At 46.2% G+C, this 18695-nt stretch overlaps 2 protein-coding genes across 2 annotated transcripts in view; one reads left to right on the forward strand and one right to left on the reverse strand.

The window, feature by feature from the left end:
- Nucleotides 1-18695, reverse strand: part of LOC140395143 (dedicator of cytokinesis protein 7-like) — a 353436-nt gene that overhangs the window by 262272 nt on the left and 72469 nt on the right. The gene's annotated exons all lie outside the window — the stretch shown is intronic.
- On the forward strand, nucleotides 1601-16768 carry angptl4 (angiopoietin-like 4). The gene is made up of 7 exons (XM_072482621.1): nucleotides 1601-2208; nucleotides 3897-4007; nucleotides 4955-5069; nucleotides 12051-12164; nucleotides 12787-12882; nucleotides 13839-14114; nucleotides 15464-16768. Exons 1-7 carry the CDS (start codon nucleotides 1762-1764, stop codon nucleotides 15637-15639), a joined length of 1335 nt encoding a protein of 444 aa, XP_072338722.1. The 5' UTR covers nucleotides 1601-1761; the 3' UTR covers nucleotides 15640-16768.

The following is an 18695-nucleotide window of genomic DNA, read 5'->3' on the forward strand; positions in this document are numbered from 1 at the left end:
ATCATAGAAATCCTACAGTGCAGGAAACTGTTCTCCGTTACCTCAATAAAGATTCTAAATTTGTCAAGTGCAAATCTACAGCACACCTGCAACCATAGAATCATAGAATTTACAGTGCAGAAGGAGGCCATTCGGCCCATCGAGTCTGCACCGGCCCTTGGAAAGAGCACCCTACCCAAGCCCACACCTCCACCCTATCCCCATAACCCCATAACCTAGTAACCCCACCCAACACTAAGGGCAATTTTAGACACTAAGGGCAATTTAGCATGGCCAATCCACCTAACCTGCACATCTTTGGACTGTGGGAGGAAACCGGAGCACCCGAAGGAAACCCACGCACACACGGGGAGAACGTGCAGACTCCGCACAGACAGTGACCCAAGCCGGGAATCGAACCTGGGACCCTGGAGCTGTGAAGCAATGGTGCTAACCACCATGCTACCGTGCTGCCCACCCTTTTGCCTCCTGTCCATGAATCACAGTGTCATGCACCCCCCCCCCCCCCCCCCCCCGGTCCGCGTTGGGGAACTGTGACTGGCGATGTATCCTGTAATGCTGCCGAGGTGTGAAAATGACTGACCCCAACAGCAAAAGGGGTCAGGAAAACAGCCAGGAACATAAAACCAGAAAATTCCTATCTGCCCACAACCTTTCCTGCAGGGCATTGTCCCTTTGTCTCTCTCTCTCTCTCTCTCAAGACCTAACCTCATTCTCTCTTCCTGTCCCCAATGCCTCCTTGCAGCAGATGAAATTGAATCCTCTAGGGTGACACAGTGGTGGCTCATAGCACCAGGGATCCGGGTTCGATTCCTGCCTTGTGTGACTGTCTATGTGGAGTCTGCATGTTTTCCCCGTGTCTGCATGGGTTTTCTGCGGATGCTCTGGTTTCCTCACACAGTCCAAAGGTGTGCAGATTAGGTGCACTGGCCTTGCTAAATTGCCCCTTAGTGTCCAAACATTATGGGGATAGGGCAGGGGTGCGGGATTGCTATTTCGGAGGGTTGGTGCAGACTTGATGGGCTGAATGGCCTCTTCTGTGCTGTAGTTAGGTATTCTATGATTCTATACAGTGAATCACAATGCGGAGCTCCAAGCCACTGCCAGAGAATAGTTGGGGGGGGGGGGCGGGGGGCGGTGCAAGTACAGGCTACTTGCACCGTGATACAGGTGGCTAACTAACGTAACCGGCTGGGGCACCATCTGAGCTTCCTTCAAAGGAACCAGAGCCCGATTAGCCAACCCTTCCCTCCACCATCTCCAGATTCACCAACTCTTCATCAATCCCTAAAATATTTCTCGTTTTGATATAAACTGAGCAGATTTAATTCTGGAAGTTCCTGACACAGAACTGCTCACTGATCCCCCCCACCAACCCCAACCACCACAGCCCCTCTTGAAGCCAAAATTTAAAAGAGGAAATATCCTGAGGTGTTGGGGGGGGGGGTGGATAGTGGTGATTTCTCTGAACTGATTAAACGTGGTGGCTGCAGCCAAGGAGCAGGGGCTTTTTGTTCCAGCCCATTTTCCGTTCTGTCAGCCAGCAGTGACAGTTTAGAGACGTTCCCCGGGTTGGCTTTGCCAGCTTCGTGCTGTTTTGCTGTGGTGGCTCGAGGGGCGGCTCCCAGTTACTGTATTAAAAAGGGGGCAGAGAGGAATCGGGCTGCAGTGCAGACAGGGACAGGACAAGAGATAGCCAAGGAGACGAAGCAGATATACCTAGCTATAGTATATGCACATACATCGATTGTAAGAGCAAAGATGAAGCTGCCTTTCGCTGGCCCGCTGTGCATTGTCATCTGTGCAGCCAGCTTCACCGAGGGAGCAGCCGCTGACAAGAAGGGCTCTGCGGCCAGGGAGCGCAGGATGCAGTTCGCCTCTTGGGATGAGGTGAATCTCATCGCCCACGGCCTCCTGCAGCTGGGCCACGGCCTCAAGCAACATGTGGACCGGACCAAGGAGCAGCTGCGGCAGGTCGGCGAGCAGCTGAGCGCCCACAACCGCACCCTGGGCGAGCTGGCCGGCCGCCTGGGCGAGGGCGCCCCCGCTCACCTGCCCCAGGTGTCCGGCAGCCTGCGCGGCGAGGTGGAGGCGATGGAGCGGGAGCGCCTGAGGATGGACAGGGCGCTGCGGGGCCTGGAGGACAAGCTGGGGAGCATCGTGAGCGGGAAGAGAATGGAGAGTGGCCTGAACAACTACAGCATCCGTGTAAGTCCCAGCCTGAGGCACTCATTTATCTGTGACCTTTCAGACCATAAGAGAACTCTGCCCCTCAAGCGTGCATGCAGCAAGTTAAAGTGTATAAAATGACGAGGGACATAGACAGGAAGAAACATTTCCCCTTAGTAGAGCGGGTGTACATTTAAGGTAAGGGGCAGGAGATTCAGAGTGGATTTGAGGGAAAACATTTTCACCCAGAGGGTGGTTGGAATCTGGAACTCACTGCCCGAGAAGGTGGTGGAGGCAAGAACCCTCACAACATTTAACAAGCAATTAGATGAGCACTTGAAACGCCATAGCATGCAAGACCACGGACCAAGTGCTATAAAATGGAATTAAAATAGATAGGTGCTTGATGGCCAGTGCAGACAAGATGGGCTGAAGGGCCTCTTTCTGTCCTGTGTGATTCAGACTCCATCCATCACTTAGGTGACCAATATGTGTCTGATGTAAAAAGCATTGTCTGCAGCAAGCTGAAGTAATGTTCTACTTAATATTAAGTAGAAAATGATTAGTCAATCATTGCAATTATGCAATGTCAATAAGAATAAATTGGGCTTAATTATCTTTTGTGAATTCAGACTATTTGAGTAAATAGTGGATTGTTAATGGTATCTCTTGTGTGTACTTGTTCACCGACATCGGTAACAACCTGTTTAAGCACCAGTGCTAACTCTTTTTTAAGTTACAAAAAGAAACTGCCATTTGCCTGTTACCTTCCTGTTCGGTTTAATTACAGTAAAGGGTGACATGTGTCAGAAATTCTCTTCACTATAAACCAGACCTTCAGAAATTTGATTTACTGCAGAAGTAGCAATCATGAAAAAATAGGACAGGTCCAGAGAGAAGTTGACATCTTAATGTTCACAGATGGGGCAGCAATGATCCCACCCCATTCCGCTGTGTACGAGACAGTCGTGCAGTATGTGTGGAGCCTTGTGCGTGACACATTGCTGGCTGTGGATAAGGGATATGCAGCAGTGTCAGCTCAGCACTTGCTGTAGTCAGCACTGTTCATCAGCAGTTCAATAACTAAATACATTTAACTGAGTTTGCTGTAAATATGGGAGAAGTATAACACAGACTAGCAAAGAAGAGGAGAACATAGAAAACTGACACTTTTTAGCATTATCTGATATCCCTAACGGACAAGGGCTTTGAAAAAAACATTTAAGCAAACTAATCTGCACCACAAGATCCCACAAAAACAAATGCGTAATGACCAGATACTCTCTTCGATGGTCGGTTGAATGAAAAATTATGGCCAGGCAAATGGAGAAAATTCCTTTTAAATAATACAATAGGATTTATTTTTCATTCACCTGAATGGGAAAATTAATCTGCACACCACTCTCAATGATGCACCCCGGATATCAAAGTGATGAAATCCTAGTGTGGGATTTGAACCTACAACGTTTCTGCTCAAGAGTATACCTCCAGCTTAACTGAGCTGACACTAAAATCGCAATGGTTGTTTCTTTCTGATTTTCTGAGGTTAGAGGGAAGGGCTCTTAAATATGATTGATCAATTAGTTTGCACTTTGGTTGTGCTGACAGATGTGTGCCTGCATATTGTCTGTATAAAATTGCAGTAGTGTTTATACATTTTTTTTCAGAAATTCTAAACCTTAATTTTAACCTTTACCAAGGTTTAAAATATTTATTTACTTCTGCAGTCCTTGATGGAAACCCAAAGTAGAAACATCAATGAGCTGCTGACAAGAATGAAGGACCAGCAGTGGCAGATTGACAAACAAAGCATTCAGATCAAGATTCTGCAGAGCCAGGTGCAGTGACCACAATTGCAAATATTAAATATGCATGGGGCAAAGCAATGTACATGATCACTGTCTTAAAATGCACTGTGTGTGTGTGTGTGTGTGTGTGTGTGACTAGTGAACATACATGGGCATGTTATGTGATCAGAGTAGCAAATATTAACCAAACATGGGCATGTTATGTGACCAGAGTAGTAAATATTAACTAGACATGGGCAAAGTGCGATACATGACCATGATAAATATGAACCAAGCAGGAAAGCCCCGGTCTGGAGTTGCTTGATCTCTACCACAATAGTGGAAAGAGTTCACTTTGGCTTAATACTCGTGGAACCCTGAGGACTCGGGTTCAATTCCAGCCCCAGATCACTGTCTGTGTGGAGTTTGCACATTCTCCCCGTGTCTGCGTGGGTCTCATCCCCACAACCCAAAAAGATATGCCGGATAGGTGGATTGGCCACGCTAAATTTCCCCTTATTTGGAAAGTAAAGAATTGGGTACTCTAAAAAAAAATTTAAATACACTCCTGGAAGAGCAGGGAGGAAGAGAGTCAAAATCAACCACTTTCCAATAACTCGAGCTTTCATTGTAAGCGTTGAGGTATCAGATGAATACAAAATGGGGCATGGCACTAATGCCCTACTATAGTATTGAATGGTCTGCCAGGATTCACAGTCTAGGCTTACTGAAGAAAATGACTTGGGCAAAGTAGCAGAGTGCCAGCATGTACACAAAAAAAGAAGGGTGAAAGCTGAAACACACAGCGCTGATATGCCGAGCTGTGGAAGCACACTCATCGGGAGCACAAGCAGAGGCACTGTTATCTATCCAAACTATGCTTTACTTAACTTGCTGATCTATCCGGTGTGAAACTATCTTGTGGTGTGCCGGTCATTCTGAACTGTAACAGTGGGTAGTGAGAGGTAACCTCACCCTGTCTCTTCTCTCAACTACAGCTGCAAGAAAGCAAACTACAGATCAAAGAGGGTCCGCATTGGAAGTCAATTCTCAAACGAAGAGCGGAAGTATTTCCTCAAACACACAGCAGCATGGAGCCTAAGCCGGCTGACAGTAAGTGCATCACTTCGATTGAAAAAACATGCAGTAAAACTCAGATCAAACTGCAGGTGGAAAAGTAATAGAATCTCTTATCACTCTTACTTACAGCTACATCTGATCTTTTACTTAATGGTGGTTTGTAACTAAAATTAAACCACAAGCCTTCAGGTTTACTAGCTTATTCTAGTCAACTGTAGTTTGTGGAGTGCAGGAGGAGGCCATTCAGCCCATCAACTCTGCACACCATCTGAAAGAGCACCCTACCTAGGCCCGATCCCTGTAAGCCCACCTAACCTTTTGAACACTTAACGGCCAATTTAGCACGGCCATCCACCTAGCCTGCTATTAAGAAGTGAAATCGCACATTGAGGGAAAACTCCACATCATTATACCAAGATCTCTGAGAAGCAAACCACTCCCAACATGTGCAAAGGGCCCGACACGCACGTGAATAAATGCAAACACACAAGAAGTGACACAAAGACTCATGACACTGAGTCTCCACAGGTAACTAACAGCTGCATAGTGTGTTTGAATCTCTTTAACCTGGGATTTCATGTCGACAGATGTCTTCTGCACTGACGTTAAAGCAGAATGGAGAGCCAGCTGGACTTTGAACATTCTGTGCAGAACACAACAGCAAATGGAATGTCTTCCTGGCTGCTAGCCAACTAGGGGAAAGGGCACACGATGAGTTCGAGGCAGAGAGCAAGGCAGGCAAATTCCTTGGAGACCCTTAGCCTTTAAACAGACTGACTTTAAACCCTCTCTACATTCTGCGAATGGTTTTGTTTTAAATAATTTATTGGAAAAGATAAACACATTTTTTTTCTTTTAATCCATGAATCTAGGAGCCAGAACATTAGGGAGGCTAGCAGATCAGTCATGATCCCTGCTCCAGGTCACTAGTAAGGAAGTCCTGCTGGAATGAGTGCAGATATCGAACAAAGACAGGATCAGGCTTGGCTGTGATTACCTCCATAGTTGAACATCCCACTGGCCATCTTGTGCAAAGCCTTAATCATAGAATTTACAGTGCAGAAGGAGGCTATTCAGCCCATTAAGTCTACACCGACCCTTGAAAGAGCACCCTACTTAAGCCCACACCTCCACCCCTATCCCAGTAACCCCACCTAACCTTTGAACACTAAGGGGCAATTTTGCTTGGCCAATTCACCTAACCTGAACATCTTTGGACGGTGGGAGGACACCGGAGGAAATCCACACAGACACTGGAGGAAAGTGCAAACTCCACACAGACTGTCTCCCACGGCCGGAATTGAACTTGGGTCACTGGAGCTGTGAGGCAGCAGTGCTAACCACTGTGCCACCGTGCCGCCCATTGTGGTTAATCACCCTTGGAGGAAAGGAAATTGAGGGGAGATTTGATAGAGTGTACAGGGTTATGACAAGTTTGGATAAGGTAGATGAGGAAAAGCTGTTGGTGTAGATGACATACAAGGGTTAGGATGGAAGGTGGGATGGATGGAAGAGCTTTTTTTAAGGCAGCGAGCAGTAATGACCAGGAACATCCAGGTTGGTTGATGGAAGTGGAGGCAATCATAAGTTTCAAAAGCGAATTGAATGGGGCCTTGAGGGGCATAAACATGCAGTTTCAAGGACAAAGCAGGGGTATGGGACTGGCTGGATTGCCCTAGACAGCTGGCACAGGTTTGATGGGCCAAATTACCTCGTTTGCTGTTGATTATTGAGGAGATGCCCCACAGGTTGGCACCTTCAGGGTGAAACCATGGTGGAAAAATAAATGAGCGCCAGGGCTTCTCTTTCCCCACTCAATTATTATACCTCTATAAAAATGAATAAAGGTATGGGACCAATATTCAAAAAGCAGGATTGAGAGTTAACCATTAGGGGTGGCACGATGGTTAGCACTGGTGCCTCACAGCGCCGAGGACCCGGGTTCAATCCCAGCCCTGGGTCACTGACCGTGTGGAGTTTGCACATTCTCCCCGTGTCTGCGTGGGTCTCACCCCCACAACCCAAAGATGTGCAGTGTAGGTGGATTGGCCATGCTAAATTGCCATTTAATTGGAATTTTAAAAAAAAGAATTAAACATTAGCAATAAATAGCAAGACCGTGTATTAAATCCAGGCAATAAACCGCAGGATTGTGAATATCTTCAAAGAAAAATAAGGTTAACTTTCTGGGCATGGAGCACAAAATCTGCCTTTTGCCCCTAGATGCCGAGGCCTCTTTGTGCATTTCCTATTTTCAACTTCAAACCTCGAACGTTTGTCCCATTTCTTGTATCTTCTTTTAACTGGGGCTATGAACAGTTTTAAGGCTCAGCGTATAATCATTCCAGCCACACTCCCAGTTCTAGGCAGGCCTCGGCTCGAAGGCAAATCACTGCGTGAGGCGGTCCCACTGAATGTTTGCTGACCATACTCTGATAGGGCAAAAACAGAGGGAGGACGGCTCTCCCAGACAATGGGCCGTTCAGGAATTTCTTCCGAATGAAACACAGCAGCTGTGGCTGCCGGCCAACTGGGTGACAGTTGAATCCGCTGCGAGCTGGCCACAAACTGAGAGGAAATATTAAAGACTTTTATCTGCAGAATAGGAGGGAACCTTTTATGCATTTTTGTTTTTAAAATAAAACTTGTGTGTGAGTAACATGGCATGGGGCCAAGTGAGTGAAAGTTGAAGAGCCCATTCCGTAACGGCATCCCAAATCAAGCCTGGACTTTTTGAGGGCGGTTGTTTTCTCTGTACGATCGCTTCCCTCATGCAAAACTTTTTTTTCTCTCTCTCCCTTTTCAATTCTTCCCACAACACACTAACCTTTCCCCCACTTCCGAACCAGACAGCTAATGTGTGTCAAAAGTGAATACACTGACACCGTCATTCTTCACTAGAGGGGCTTAAGCTTACCATTTTCTTAGATTTAACATCACGGGGAACAGAACTCCTAATAGTGATCGCCACTCAGGACCCAGAGTTTTATCATCTGGTTAAGTCCCTGGATTGAACAGTAAATCACTGCCCTTCATTTGACCACCTTCTTTTCAGTGGGTAAAATAAGTTGCGTTTTATCCCTCTATTGTGACCTACAGCAAAGAACCCAGTAACTAATCCATCATAATCTAAAATGTTTCCATTCTATCACTGGAGGGTGAGTTTAAATATTTATGGAATATAATGTCTAGCAACGGAGTAGTAGGCCATTCAGCCCTTTGAGTCTTCCTCCTTTCAGCATTTTCTATAACTCAGATCCATTTATCCACTTTTGTTCCGTTTGCATTTAAATGCTTGAGGGAAAGCTGGGAAATTCCCTATCTATACACGCACACAAGCTGACACTCTCCCCCTCCACAAATCCTATTGGAACTGAAATTTCAGATTTGAGTTGTGCATTTTCTGTTTCGAAACTGAACTTCCAACACTGACTGGTGGCACAGTGGTTAGCACTGGTGCCTCACAGCGCCAGGGACCCGAGTTCAATTCCAGCCTCGGTGCTTGTCTGTGTAGAGTTTGTACATTCTCCCCATGTCGGCGTGGGTTTCCTCCGAACAGTCCAAAGATGTGCAGGTTAGGTGGATTAGCCATGCTAAAATTGCCTCTTAGTGTCCAAAGATGTGCAGGTGGGGGAAGTGGGCCTGGTTGGGGTGCTCTTTCAGAGGGTCGGTGCAGACTCGATGGGCCGAATGGCCTCCTTCTGCACTGCAGGGGTTCCATGGGACTAATCATCAAAATACATGACATGTAGCTTGAGTTGATAATACACCCTTGAAAAGTAATTTTCATGGTGTTTGAACCTGCATAATTTGTTTACTAAAGTTTTTAAAAGCTGATCTGCCCCCATCCCACCAGTTTTAGACACAATTACAGACATAAACTGGAACTTCATTAATTAGTAAAGGATCCAGCCTGATGAGCCCCCTATTCAAACTGGATCATGAGTATTTTAAACATTTAAGCTGTCAGATTCATGCGATCATTCAAAGCACCTCCTGACCAGGCTATTTGTTAAAAAGCAGCAAAATTGTTTAGTGAAGCCATTGAATCTGGAACAGGGCTGGGCTATTCCCTGTCTGCACTGTGTTCTTAATACAATTTGGGCTATACATTCCCTGTACAGCAGATACACAACACCTCCCTTTCCATTGTTGGGGTACTGAGAGCTGGGAGTCAGCAAAGCCGGGGGTGATGGGCAAGCCAAACCAGAAAAGGACAGCAGAGTTATGGTTGAGCTTAAGTTTTAGTGGGCGTACAATTAGGGAGTTCTACAATGGCCTCTGTTCAGGGTGGAAGCAACTTTTGTTACAGAGGTGGAAATGGGGCTTTGCAATACAGAGGAATATAGGGTTGGAAAATCTCTGGGTAAATAAGATACTGGTGTTAGAGGTTGGTATACCCTCAGCCTTTAAAACAATTGTACACCACACATCCTTGGCTATCCGTTCATTATGTACCACATCAACATCTCACATCCTGCAGTATCTGTTCCAGGTTTCTGTTTATTTAGCATTACTGGTAAAAGCTAGGAAACAAATTGCTTCAAGACACTTAAGCTTCAAAGACATCTTGCTCGAGTGCCAGAGTTATTGCCATTGTGAAATAAAGTGCTGAGCAGACAGTCCCTGTGACAGTGACTGCTCTCAGCAGGGAGTCAGAGACTCAACAGGGAAACCAGCAACAGAACTCTGCATTAAAACGAGAACAAACAAACACAAATGGCTCAGTGAATGTCAAATACCTCGAGTGGCCCAGTGCTCTCAGATTAAGCCCAGAGGAATGTCTGACTGCTTCTCCAAGGAGAGGCACCAAAGTTTCCCTGGACAACTAGGTAAAAGTTCATGTTTACTTCAGTTTTAAGAAAAGCCCCAGTGGAGCCCTCCTAATCCTTTCACCTTGAACATTACTGAACTGCTTCTGTTACAGCTTTAAAAATAATGTAGCAAAAACAGCACAGCTTGACCTGCAGCTCAGATCCAGAGCATTACCTAACAATCAACAAGATTAAAACTTGGCTCTCTAACTCAGACCTCCGAATTTAAACAAAAAGCGTGTGGAATTTACAAAGCTGTTCAACAGGGTCAGCATTTGAAGTACTGAAAAACTCTTGACTCACTCTTGTCCACTTGTGGGAGAGATTTAAAAGCAGGGGTGCTTGGACAACCGGAGTAGAAAAATAAAAACAAAAAGATCCAACGACAAAATGAATAGAAATAATTGATGAGATTTTTTAAACAAAATATGATTCCTCCCAAATCCAGTTCAAAAGCTGTGAAAGCTTTATGTTTTCTTCATTAATTTATTTCAATAAACCAGTTGCATCAAAAATGCCAGGCTGCGTTAAAATAATCCAGGGCTAAAGATACATAGGAGGTCATGTGGCGCAGTGGGTAACGTAATGCCTCTGAGCCAGAAGCTCCGAGTTCGAGTCCCAACCCAGCACCTGATGGCCAAGGATAGCATTCAGAACACGGCCAAATAGATTGAGTGTGTCAACCTCCAATCCATCCAACATGCCAATGAACCATAGAACCATGGAATTCCTACAATGCAGAGGATGCCATTTGGCCCATTGAGTCTGCACCGACCCTCTGAAAGAACACCCTACCTAGGTTCCCCATAACCCCACCTAACCTACACATCATTGGACTGTGGGAGGAAACCCACGTAGACACGGGGAGAATGTGCAAACTCCACACAGACAGTCACTTGGAGCCGGAATTGAACCTGGGCCCCTGGTGCTGTGAGGCAGCAGTGCGCCACCCTGACTGGCGGTAAAGGAGGGAGAGACTCCCGTCAGCCACGCTTGATGTCGAATAGCACCGCCCCCGCCCCCCCCCCCCCCCCCCACCAACCAAGCTACAAGCCCCTGGTGGCAGACTAGTGACCTCATTCCGGAATTATTAGCTATGGAAACGGAGGAGAGTCTGCCTTCGCGCACCATTAGGTGCGAAAAGAGAGTTGGAATGAGAAAGGTCGAGCTAAGTTTATCAAAGTGTGCACTAGCTGTGTTTATTCACTAATGCTCGCACTCATTGACTCACACTTGTCTGAATTCACAGGCGCTTACACACAAACGGATGGGAGAGTATTTGGGTGGGGAGGACATATCCCCAGGCACATAGAGTTGTGGGGTGGAGGTGGTGGTGCTTCTCCCAGTAATTGTGCAATGCTCACACTTACTCAGCCATCCAGACACACCCATGCACCCCACCCCTCGAATGTGGAGCTAGTAGTAATCTAATAATCTTTATTAGTGTCAACAAGTAGGTTTACATTCACACTGCAATGAAGTTACTGTGAAAATTCCCTAGTTGCCACAGCGACGCCTGTTTGGGTACACCTGAGGGAGAATTCAGAATGTCCAATTCACCTAACAGCCCGTCTTTCAAGACTTGTGGGAGGAAACCGGAGCATCCAGGGGAAACCCACACAGATACAGGGAGAACGTGCAGACTCTGCACAGACAGTGACCCAAGCCGGGTATCGAACCTGGTTCCTTGGCGCTGTGAGGCAGCAGTGCTAACCACTGCTGTGAAGTGTTGAGCCTTTTTATTACAGCACGAGAGCTGAACTTTTAACAGTGACGCAGATTTTAGTGAGTTGGCGGTGCTGAGTTGCCAAGGTTTGAAGTTCATCTTGTCAGAGGAAACTGCAGTTCTATCTCACAAAGAATCTAAAACTTCTCGCTTCGATTTGGAAAGGGCAAGGGTAAAACTTAACGTATTTATTAACTATAAAACTTGCCCTAATCCTTCCTTAAAGATTCATAAAGAAAAAGTCAGAGTCTCGTCTAATACTTTGCGCCTTTTGGAACTGAGAATAATGAAGAAAGCACAGGATGAAACTAGAATCCTTTTGTTCCATAGCCCTGCCTTGAATTTAATAACTTGTATCTATAAAGTACTTTCAATACAAAGAAACAAAAAAGGACATTCTGAAACACAGCAAAGTAAGTTTGAAGAAATCCCCAAAATCTGATGAGTGCACGCTCTTATTTTGTTTTCCTGCAGAACTTCCCTCTGACTGTCACCAACTATTCTTGGAAGGACAGAGAACCAGCAATGTGTACAAAATCCAGCCAATAGGCTCCCAGCCCTTTGAAGCATTCTGTCAAATGACAGAAGGTAAGAATTTGAATATTACTGGAGAGTCTGGGACTCATGGGGAAATGGGCTCAAAGGTCACAACCTCTCACTGAGGTCAAGGGCCAATGGTATATTGAAAGGACCAGAACCACTTCCTGGAAATCGGGTGAGGGGCTGTTGTTGCTCACAGAAATGGGGGCGGTGGACAGCACGGTGGCGCAGTGGTTAGCACTGCTGCCTACGGTGCTGAGGACCCGGTTTCGATCCTGGCCCCGGGGTCACTGTCTGTGTGGAGTTTGCACATTCTCCCCGTGTCTGCGTGGGTTTCACCCCCAGAACCCAAAGATGTGCAGGGTAGGTGGATTCACCATGCTAAATTACCCCTTAATTGGAAAAGAAAAAATTGGGTACTCTAAATTTATTTTAGAAAACAGGAATGGGAACGGAGCCAGCCCCAGTTACTCCTGATGACAAGGCTGGGACTATTGAGGGGGACCAGGGGCAGTGGGGACCAAGAGGAAAGACCACAGCTGCCTGTAATGTGATCCTGGGGTGGGAAGGAACTCCTTGTGGAGTCAGCACTGCTCTTAGCCTTGTCAAGTCTAATGGCTTCATCATTCTCTTGAACAATGAAATCCATGTAAGTTTTGTCTTCCAACAGAAGGTGGCTGGACTGTGATCCAGAGACGGAGGGATGGGTCCGTGGACTTTGACCGGCTCTGGCAGGCGTACAAGGATGGATTTGGCAACCTTACCGGTAAGCAGAATTCAGCAGCATTTTGCTTTGAGACTGTTTTCTCACCAGGCGATAAATGCATCCCTGCTTAAAAAGTCGATGAGTGATGAGGACAGCATGGTGCTGTGTTGCTGCCTCCTGGTGGGATATTTGGATTCAGTGACTTCAGGAGAAGAAGCAACAAAAAGGGACAAAAACGTAGACTTCATGATAGTTGTAAAATATGAGCAAATAAATCTCTCCAGTAATTCGGTGATCTACACAAAGAATGAACTTGCATTAGACAGTGCCATTTACTTCTGAATATCACAAAGCTTTTTGGAGCTGGTGATTTCTATTCACTGTCGTAAAAGTAAAAAATATTCCAACAATGGGGTGTAGTAGCAGGATGGGTTATGTGACTGGATTCAGAATCCGGAGACATTACTTCAAAGTCCACCACAGCAGGTGGGGAATTTTAAATCAGTTAATTAAATAAAAATATGGAATTAAAAAGTTGGTCTTGGTAATGGTGGACATGGAGCTACGGAATTGACGTAAAAGTCCCATCTGGCTCATTAATGTCCTTTAGTGTGCAAATGTTCCCTTCAGTTTGGGAAATAAATCTGCCCCCTTACCTGGTCTGTGACTCTGGACCCACAACAATGTGGGTGACTCTTAACTGCCCTCTGCAATGGCCAGCAAGCCTCAGTTGCCCAGAGATGGCCATTAAATGTTGGTTTTGCCAGTGGTGCGGACTTTCCCGAGAATGAATTAAATAAAGCCATCGGAGACAATTTGCAAACAGCAAGGCCCTACAAGTAGCAGTGCTATAATCAGCAGGTAGCCTTTTTAGTTATGTTAACTGAGGGATGAATGTTGGCCTGACACACAAATGAGAAGTTAGAGTGACTTACAAAAGACAATTGAAGACAAAAGAATAAATAGAATTCTGCATTCTGTTCTGATCTGATTGCTTTCAATGTTCTTGATTTCAGGTGAATTCTGGTTGGGTCTGGAGAAACTTTATACCATTGTACGCCAGGGTGGCTATCTGCTGCATATTGAGCTGGAGGACTGGGAGAATCACACTGAGCACACAGAATATCCTTTCAGCCTTGGCAGCGAGGCCACTGACTACACCATGACCGTCAATAGCCCCATTTCTGGAAACCTCAAGAATGCCATTAATGAATCGAGCGGACTGGGCTTTTCAACTCGAGACCAGGACCATGATCTGAAGTTCAACAAGAGCTGTGCCAAACACCTGACAGGTCAGTCCTGAGGCCAACCCAATAAATGCTCAAATATTAAATCAACAGAGCATTCATTCCCGGGTCCTCCTTGAGAACATGGCTCACAGGCATCCATACAAATGCAGGCTATGTGGGGAGAGATTGGAGATGCTGACATTCTTCTCCATAGAGCGGGAAAGGTTAGGGGTAACCTAATAGAGGATTATAGGGAGGTTTGATTAAAATCGGAAGAAACTATTACCGCAGAAAAGTGAGTTGTTGACCAGAGGCCATAGGCTTAAAAAAATGTTTTAAACTAGAGGGGAAACAAAGAGAAATTTATACAAGGACAGTTGTTACAATCTAGAAAGAATGGTGGAAGCAAATTCCAGGCGAACATTCAAGGGTCAATGGACATATCTATGAAGAGGTTTGTAGGATTATGGGGGGAAAAGCTGGGGTTAATTAGGTAGCTGGCACAGACATGATGGGCTGAATGGCTGCTCTTCAGATTCGATAATTGTGTACCAGAGCACCAGGATATTGGAGATTGGGGAAAGGGAGGAGGCCAACTGAAGTCAGCCATCCACACATGCAGTGGGAGCAGAAACTCTGCACCATAATGTTGAGAGACACTGGGTGGAGTTTTCAGGCCGTTCACACTGATGGCGACTCCCAATGCCACTGGTTTCCCGGCGGCAGAGGGTGCAAATAACGGGAAAACCCATTGACAGCAACGGGAGCAGAAGATCCAACCACTGGCCAATGGCGGGTCACCTCAGCTGCTGCGGGAGGGGTAGAAAATTCCACCCGCTGTTTCTGCATTCCCCTTGGAGATCATCAGCAGCACGGAACAGAGAGAATGAATCGACAGAAACATCACAGTTAGAGTCCTGATCCATCAAACTCCCAGAGGGGCAGAATCCTGGGCATAGATCTACTAGTGTGTTGGTGACTTTAAAGCAGTAGACCATGCCCATTGGGGTCCCAGGACCTGCCTGCATCTTTATTTGAATAGAACGTGAGATTCTCGAAGACTCTGGACTCTGTCAAGCCAGCTGAATCCCATACATTTGAGAGTAGGTTGGTTTTGAGACTCTTCAACATGTCTCTGAGTTAGCAACGGGTTCCTGCCCAGCAATATCCCCAAGCCAGTCCCAGCTCTCCCATTGGTAATGGGTTTTACCCCTGCCGCCCCAACCCCCCCCCCCCCCCCCCCCCGCCCCAAACCTTGGTGTAAGGTTCCACATGCATCAAACACACAACATACTTGACAAGTAAACATTTCACAGGAGACGTGAGCAGGCTGAAGTGGCTTTTTTTTTTCTTCCACGTATTTACAAGGCCTCTCTCTCTCTCTCTCTCTCTCTCTCTCTTGACTATTGCAGGTGGATGGTGGTTTACGACCTGTGGACAAGCCAACCTGAACGGCAAGTATTTCGCCAGCAAGCCCCGACAGCGGCACGAGAGAAAACAGGGAATATTCTGGAAGCCCTGGAAAGGCAGAAACTACCCCCTGAAAACCACAACGATGATGATTCGCCCGATGGAACTAGAAGCATAAACGTCAACAGCTCAGATTCTGGCAGAGACCGTGAGAATGAGAAAGCAATAGAGAGGGAGATACAGAAAAGCAGTCACTGTTTACATCTGGGATGAGAATACAATGCAATATTCTAAGGAAAATGGATGCACTGACTAGAGTCTCCAAACATGTATATTTTATCTGTATATGCAACAGAAACAATGCAGCAAATATCCCAGGATTAATGGCTGAGCTATGCAAAGTGTATTGAAAGCCCACAAGCCACTCTTTTAAGCAGCTATTAGTTTTCCCTTTGAGTTTTTTAAAAGTTCAGATACTAGAAAAATAAATTCAGCAAACTTCTGTAAAAAAAAAAAAAGTTGGTGAGCTCCCCCACCCTGGGTCACAGATGATCAAATCGAGAAGATCCTCTGTTTAATCTCCACCTCAGCTCCAGTAAGTTATTTGTAATTCAGCAAACAGTGTGTTACGCCCCTGTCAGTGCGCGCACCACACAGTTACCAAATCCGTGGATATCTATCGAATATAAAATGCACCATGGGACCCCCTGAAGAGCCAGTCCAAGGCTGCCAGAATCAAACCAGCAACACGCTGCAGCCTTTCGAGCCTCATTGGCTCTGAAAGGGACAAGTTTCTACCATTTCCCCTGTTTCCCCATAAGGTTGCTCTGCATTTTGCTCCAAAATAGAGTCAAACAGATGTGTAGTTTATGGTGGAAACTCTGCAACGAAGGTAGGTGCAGTCTTGGCTCCGGCATGAATCCAGAGCGACAAGTCTGGTCTCGGTTGCCTCCAATACCCATTGCCCCAATGCCCTGGTCACTGTTTATACCAGTTTCACTGTTACACTTGTAGCTTGATTCCTACCCAAAGGAATGTGTCCCAAGTCATATTGACTTTATCACGTGGCTAGTGAATAGCTTTGGAATCGAGACTATTAATTGTGTTTTTTTTTTTGCTTTTATGTATTTAAACAGTTAATATTCCAAACCTGCCTTTTGTAATTTATGAAAGCTCGGCTTCTCCCAGAGAGGAGCATGAGTTGGTCTCTTGTCTGCTGTACATAACCTTTAAATCCTGTTATTTTAATATCAAATGATTTCCTTAATTCATATTTTTGTCTAAAAAAAACTATTCTTTGGTTTAAATATTTTGTCTGGTCTATTTGTTTATTCCTATGGAGAGTGGTCTGATCAGGTGATGGTCATGTGTAGGGACATAGGATTGCTGGGAGAAAAAAAGGATCAAGGTTTTTGGCTTCCACCATCCTCAATCTAGTGTGCACCAGAGATGCTGAAGCTGTTGACTAATCCTAGTCAACAATTTCTGTCACATAGTCTTGAACAGAGCCAAACAAGGGGCGATGGAAACCCAGCAGTCAAAAAGGTTCTAAAAGCACCACTACCAAACACATTTACTACGTGACGTGTCTAAAATCGCTTCTATAGTCTATCTCTAAAATGTTCCTTTCGAAAGTAACCCAGTCACAAAGCACAAGCTGGTAAAAGGCCAGTCTTGATACAGAACACACTTTCTAAACCACTAATTCCCACTCTGCTCAGGGGATTCCAAGCAGGAAGTCAGAGGCCATGGGACACAGGATAAAAGAATTCAAAATGGGCAGGCAGTATGTGTCTTCGGGACATAATCACAATCCAAATCAACTTAATTCCAATCCTTAGAGCCACAGGTGCAACAAACAATATCAGGGCTCCTTTCCAACACCTCCATTTAAACATCCTCTACATTGAAGAAGGTCAGATGGAGAGAAGGGACACTGGTCTCTTGTGTACTTCATAGTTGCATCCAACACGGATGTGTTCATCAGAGCCTGTGTGTTGGCCACTCTACACTGTCCTGCCATGAGCAGAACACCAGTAAACCTGCCGTTTATCGCCGAACCGTAGGTGTCCTGGAAAGGTAGTGATGGAACTTCTTGATTGAATACCTTGCTAGACCAACTCCAGAAGCCAACTGAGTCAACCACATTGGCATGGGACCAGAGCAAGGGTAAGCATGACAGGTTACCTTCCCTAATAGAATTAGGGAACTTGTTGGGTTCTTAGGACAACCTGGAACAGTCGCACACTTCAGAAATATCAATTACGCTGTGCTGTGAGATCAGTCAATGCTGGGAGATTATGGGCGAGCTTCAGTGGCCTTGTCACGCCCGACTTAGTGTCAGGACAAGGCTGTTGAATCTCGCGAGATTCGCAACAAACTAAGTGTCTTGCGAGAATGGAATCTCATGAGATGCCGTGATCTGAATCTCACCCTCAATGGGTGTGATCTAGATCTTTTATTCAAATACCTGGACACCAGATTCACCAGGCGCACAGGATTCACTGACTATGTCTGCGAGACCTCCCCAAGCGCCATTTAGCACTGGTCCACACAAACGTGGACCAGTAGTAACGGTACGTGGGGGGATGGGGGCCTCCCAGGCCATTGGAGACTCCAGGATGGTTGGGGACAAGACAGGGTGGTACCCTGGCTCTCCCTTGGCACTGGCACCCTGGCAGCACCACCCAGGGCTGGCTGCCAGGTTAGCACTGCCAGGGAATCGGGCCTGGGGGGGGGGGGGGGGGGGGGGGGGTTCCGGGAGGCCTCCCCAAGGTTGGGGTTTGAGGGGAGGGAGGGGTCAAAAGTGGGTGTGCCTGAAAAGAGGGCGGGGGGAAAGGAGATCAGGGAAGCCAGACAAAATGGCGCCCCAATCTGCGAGGAGCCTTTCCTCGCCAGCAAGAATCACTAAGTGAGGCCTTGGCAATGAGGAATTTCTTGAGGCCAAAAAAAAGGCAACGTTCCGTTGGATAGCGGGATGTTTCGTGGTGCTGCACGTACCGAGAAACACCCGCTAAAAGTGCCGTTCAGGGGACTTTAACTCAACATAGCTGAATCGCGGCCTATAAATCCACTGGTCAAATGAGGAATATTTCAAATCAGTTTGCGACCAAAGCTGAAATTTGAATATTCAGGTTCTCACCACAAGGTGGCAGAAGCAGACTAAGTGCAATAGGTGCTAGCAGCTAACTGATGGGAATAGAGGAGGACAAACCAGCCAGGTTCCTGATCTTC

Source organism: Scyliorhinus torazame, chromosome 18, assembly GCF_047496885.1.
Source record: "Scyliorhinus torazame isolate Kashiwa2021f chromosome 18, sScyTor2.1, whole genome shotgun sequence".
NCBI classification, from domain to species: Eukaryota; Metazoa; Chordata; class Chondrichthyes; order Carcharhiniformes; family Scyliorhinidae; genus Scyliorhinus; species Scyliorhinus torazame.

Coding starts and splice junctions, on each gene's coding strand:
- angptl4 (XM_072482621.1), top strand. CDS start 1,762: ATGAAGCTGCCTTTCGCTGGCCCGCTGTGCATTGTCATCTGTGCAGCC. Junction 4,008..4,954: donor TCAAGATTCTGCAGAGCCAG/GTGCAGTGACCA, acceptor TCTCAACTACAG/CTGCAAGAAAGCAAACTACA. Junction 5,070..12,050: donor GGAGCCTAAGCCGGCTGACA/GTAAGTGCATCA, acceptor GTTTTCCTGCAG/AACTTCCCTCTGACTGTCAC.